Source organism: Triticum dicoccoides, chromosome 1B (genome assembly GCF_002162155.2).
Source record: "Triticum dicoccoides isolate Atlit2015 ecotype Zavitan chromosome 1B, WEW_v2.0, whole genome shotgun sequence".
NCBI classification, from domain to species: Eukaryota; Viridiplantae; Streptophyta; class Magnoliopsida; order Poales; family Poaceae; genus Triticum; species Triticum dicoccoides.
In genome coordinates this window covers 170,379,466-170,384,520 of record NC_041381.1, presented here as the reverse complement: position 1 = coordinate 170,384,520, position 5,055 = coordinate 170,379,466, and the positions used below count along the sequence as shown (strand labels likewise).

General features: G+C 46.5%; 1 protein-coding gene across 1 annotated transcript; it reads left to right on the top strand.

Annotated features, from left to right (window-relative positions):
* Nucleotides 1–250: 250 nt before the first annotated feature.
* LOC119326158 (histidine--tRNA ligase, cytoplasmic-like) lies at nucleotides 251–4,162 on the top strand. Its single transcript, XM_037599868.1, has 6 exons — nucleotides 251–1,652; nucleotides 1,799–1,978; nucleotides 2,210–2,602; nucleotides 2,703–2,984; nucleotides 3,483–3,623; nucleotides 3,700–4,162. Exons 1-6 carry the CDS (start codon nucleotides 288–290, stop codon nucleotides 4,000–4,002), a joined length of 2,664 nt encoding a protein of 887 aa, XP_037455765.1. The 5' UTR covers nucleotides 251–287; the 3' UTR covers nucleotides 4,003–4,162.
* Nucleotides 4,163–5,055: the final 893 nt, after the last annotated feature.

Here is a 5,055-nt window from a genome sequence, read left to right as displayed (position 1 = left end):
CCTGAAAAAATTTATACTGTACTACCACTCTGGTCTTACTTTTTGACAATTCTGTATACCCTTGCGTGTCTTGGCGGTCACTCTTTTTAACGGCAAAATCTTGGCGGTCACGTTTTCATCATCTTTTTCGACGCCCCATGAATATTCGGAGGCTGAAATTTTCAATTTTTTGTACTCCTATACGGTAAGATCTCGAAGACATACTTGTTTTTGAGTTTTGATTTGACTCGAGCACGTCCACTGGATCACCGTCCCTTTTCCCTCTGGCTCTAGGGTTTTCCACTGCCATGGCTACTCCCGCCGCCGCCGCCGCCGCCGTGACGCTCGCGGGCAAGGGCGCCGTCCTCACCCCCGCCGCCGTCTACGCGCTCTCCGTCGGCCTCGCCGGCCCCGTCATCGACGCCTCCGCGCTCCAGAGGCTCTCCAGCCGCGCGCCCTCCCCGCAGGAGACCCCTGGGTCGCTCCGGGACCTGGATTTGGCGGCGCACGAGTCCCGCGCGGCCGCGGCGGTGCTTCTCAACAAGCTCCTCCTCACGGCGAATGACTCCTCCTCGGCCCTCGTCACCGCCGCAACGGCCAACGGCCTCGCCGGGTCGCTCGAGCTCACCGCGGCGCTGCCCCCCGCCACCCGCGACGAGGCCGCGGTCGCCGCGGCGTCCGCGCCGGTGGCCGTCGCCTTCGCCGCATTGATCGACTGCTGCGCCACCCCTCTTGCCCGTGTCGCCGACGCCGTCGCGGCGCTGTCATGCGAGGCCGCGCGGGGGGACGCCACGGCGTTCGACGTGCCCGCGTCCGGCGACGGCCTCTCCGACAAGGACGAGGCTGATGTGGGCGCTGATATCAAGATGCTTTTATTGGGGTCCAAGCTAGTGGGCAACGGTGGAGGCGCCTCTGCGGCCATGTTTGCCAAGGTGCCTGCTGTCAACGGAGCTCTCCGCGAGTCCGTGCGCGCACTGCACAAGAAGGTGAGGGTCGAGCTCAATGCTCCAGTGAAGCTGGGGAAGAGGGATGCTAGTGGAACGGGTGAGGGGAAGGAGGAGGCTCTGGTGGTACTGGCGACACAGCTTGCTAGGTCGTTGAATGCAATGTGCAAGCAGAGCGTCGCTCGCGCAAGGTTCTGTGCAGGGAGCATTGCTGAGGCCGAGCTCCGGGAGAAGCTTGCGGGTGGCGTTAATGTTGATGATTTGAAGGGGATGCTCGATAAAGTTATGGTTGATTCAGATGCGGTGTCGGTACTGCGGGGGGTGTACAACTACTTGCTCAAGTTTAGGGACTTCCTTGCATGGGAGGCAGCTGTGGCGATGGCTGTGATTGAAATGGACAGTTCAATTGAGAAGCCTCAAGCTGGTGGGAAGAATGAAGCTGGCAGTTCAGGGGAGAAGGCACAAGCTGGTGGGGAGAAAGTGAAGGGTGACAGGAAAAGCAAGAAGAAAACGTTGGGGAAGGGAACTTCTGCTGTACTCGCTCTGCTTAGGGAGCATGCTACAGATGGAAAAGCCGTTCCTTGTGTGAATTCCGCGTTGATTGCAGATTGGGGAATTGAGCTGTCTCTGTTGTTTGATCCTAAGTGCCCCAAATTGGAGTCCCTTGTGGAGAAAATCAAGGAGATTGTGGAGAGCAATGAAGTGGGAAGATTGCCTAAAATTCCCAAGGTAATTATCATTTTGTTTGCACATGTGGATGCTACATTTATGTTGTCTTGTGTTGTCTTTCTGCTTCAATTGTTTCAGAAACATCCTAATAACCAGTCAATTTTTTACTATTTCTCTGTCTAAATGCTTATCCTTACTCTCGCTAGGGAACACGTGACTTTGGGAGAGAGCAAATGGCCATAAGGGAGCGTGCGTTTTCAATAATTACAAGTGTATTTAAGATGCACGGTGGTGTTGCACTTGATACCCCTGTATTCGAGTTGAGAGAAACCTTGATGGGCAAGTATGGTGAAGACTCTAAGTTGGTATATGACCTTGCTGATCAGGTAAAGTTTTTATGTCTTTTTGTACTTAACGTTAGTAGGAGTGTGTGGCACACTGGGATACCAGAACTTTTTTAGTTATCATGTGCTGGTTTGTTATATAAATTATTCAAGCAAGGTTAAGGGGGAATTGTTAGTATTCAACAATTTAGTCGGTACTTTGTCGCAGTATATTCCTTATATCACACTCTTAGTAGTATTTTAAATGAAGTCTTACCATCAAATAACCTGCAGGGTGGTGAGCTTTGTTCGTTGCGCTATGATCTGACTGTTCCATTTGCCCGTTATGTTGCCATGAATAACATAAGTGCCATCAAGAGATACCAGATAGCCAAAGTATACAGGAGAGATAACCCATCAAAGGGAAGATATCGAGAATTCTACCAGTGTGACTTCGACATTGCCGGAGTATATGAGCCTATGGAACCAGATTTCGAGGTTGTCAAAGTTTTGACTGAATTACTGGATAAGTTGGATATTGGCGACTATGAGATAAAGTTAAATCACAGAAAGTTACTTGACGGAATGTTGGAGATCTGTGGCGTGCCTGCTGAGAAATTCAGAACAGTTTGCTCAAGTATTGACAAGCTAGACAAACTAACCTTTGAAGAGGTGAAAAAAGAACTGGTGAGCATCCAAACTCCTTTTTTTTTGCTTTTATCTGTTGATGTAATCTTGATGTTGATATATATTTGTCATAGTCCTAATTGTTCTTACGATGACTTAGGTGGAAGAGAAAGGTGTATCAAATGAAACCGCTGAAAATATTGGCAGTTTAGTGAAGACAAGAGGACCTCCACTAGAAGTTTTGCTAGAGTTGCGAAAGGAGGGCAGCAAGTTCATGGAGAACGAGGGGTCTGTTGTTGCATTAAATGAGCTGGAGATATTATTCAAAGCTCTAGAAAAAGCAAATGCCCTTGACAGGATAAGTTTTGATTTAAGCCTTGCTAGAGGCCTTGATTACTACACAGGTGTGATATATGAAGCTGTGTTCAAGGGCGTCACACAGGTTTGGAATCTTCATTCACATCTGCACCTCACTTGTTACCTGTGTTCGCACTTAGTCATTTGTTTGCAATCATATTCCTATATACTGGGCATCGTTTTGTATTGCCAGTGTTTTCGATTAATTCATTACTTGATATACTGGTTTCTGACATGTACCATCTTATTTGTCATCTCGAAGCATATTCTACATTACCTTTTGTCTGCTGTAACACTGCAATTGGTTTACTGTACATTGATTAATATCTGAAAACTTTAATTATTCTTTGGGCTTTTTTTTTATATTTCCAGTGCTTCCAATCAATCACCTTTTAAGACCCATTGCTTGACCCATTCGATTCTGAGATCTCAAAGCATATTTTACATTTCCTTATTCTCGTGTACTCCATTTTATTTGATCTATATCTGAATTCTCTTCATTGTGTTTAAGCATGTTAAATACCTTTCCTAACTAAGCGAACAACCTTTTGCTGATTCCTGTGCTCACAATGTTTCGCTATAGGTTGGCTCTATTGCTGCTGGTGGCAGGTACGACAAACTTGTGGGCATGTTCAGCAACAAGCAAGTCCCTGCTGTTGGCGTCAGCCTTGGAATAGAAAGAGTCTTTGCAATCATGGAGCAACAGGAAAAGGAAAAGAACCAGGTATTTCTTAATGCCCCTACCATTATGTCGTTGTTGCAGCAATGTAGCAAAACTGATCTTGGCTCTTGAATCTCAGGTGATCCGGGCGACCGAGACGGAGGTTTTGGTGTCGATTCTGGGCAAGGACCTCATATTGGCCGCCGAGCTTGTGAACGAGCTGTGGAGTGCTGGGATAAAGGCAGAGTTCAAGCTCACCACCAGGGTGCAGAACCACATAAAGTATGCGACGCAGACAGGCATCCCGTGGATGGTGCTGGTCGGCGAGTCCGAGTTGAGGGACGGGAAGGTGAAACTGAAGGACATTAGGGCTAACCAGGAAGAGGAGGTTCCAAGGAAAGATTTCGTTGAGGTGCTGAAGCAGAGATTATCTAACCCTTAGAGATGAAATCTTTGAAAGATGTAGAACGTGTGTGACTGGGCGATACATCGTTGTTGGTTTTCCTGTGCATCCATTTTGCTGATGCTGAGATGTGTACACAGGACGGTGCGGCTCCTTGATTTAATACTGATGATCACAAATTGTCTGAACTGTTGCCTTATATGTTGAGTGCTTGGTGGAATGAAATCCCTGAATTCCAAACTTGCAGTACAGATAGCTTCGGATCTACTCCCTCCATACCAAAATATTAGACTGCAAATTAGACATTTTTGCAGTTTAAATTGAACTGCAAAAACGTCTTATATTTTGGTACAGAGGCAGTAGTAGTGTTTGCATTTTAAATTGAACTGAAAAAGTGTCTTATATTTTGGTACAGTGGGGAGATGCTACAGGTAAATTGATTGAAAATTGTTTTAGGGTCAGTCAATTCATTTGGGACATCGGATACAGATCCAACGGTCAGCAGCCCTTCTTCAACCTACATGTCAGGCCAGATTAGTGCAGCTCTGAAGAATTGCCGTGTTCCAGCGTGTCGGAAGCGTCCCTGGCCGTTGATCTTCCATCCAGCGGCTCTCATATGAAGATAGCGGTTCGCCACTGGCTGGTCATCTCATCCTTAGATCTTCCATCCAACGGCTACCCTCACTCCGAATGTCGCTGTTGATCATCCGACACAACATGTGCTTTGTTTTTACTAACAAACATGCCCGTACGTTGCAACGGGAGAAAAAATTTTACCTCTCATATACACTCTCGATACATCAGCAAATCTCTTAAAATCGTGCACGATGCCACATGAAAAACAACATGATAAGTGACGTTGCGCAAAAACATAAAGACGTGATGATTTTTGAAGTGTATTCAAGGTGTTTCCAATTTAGACAATATAAATATATATCTAGTTACAGGTATATCTTTACGCATTTGTTGGCGTTCCTCCTCGCTGGTGCCCAACAAATATTTGCATTACAATGAAAATAGCAAAGTATATTTTATTATTTAATGATAGCATTTGCATAAGAGCATTAGTTTTGCCTCCTTTATATATGTGCT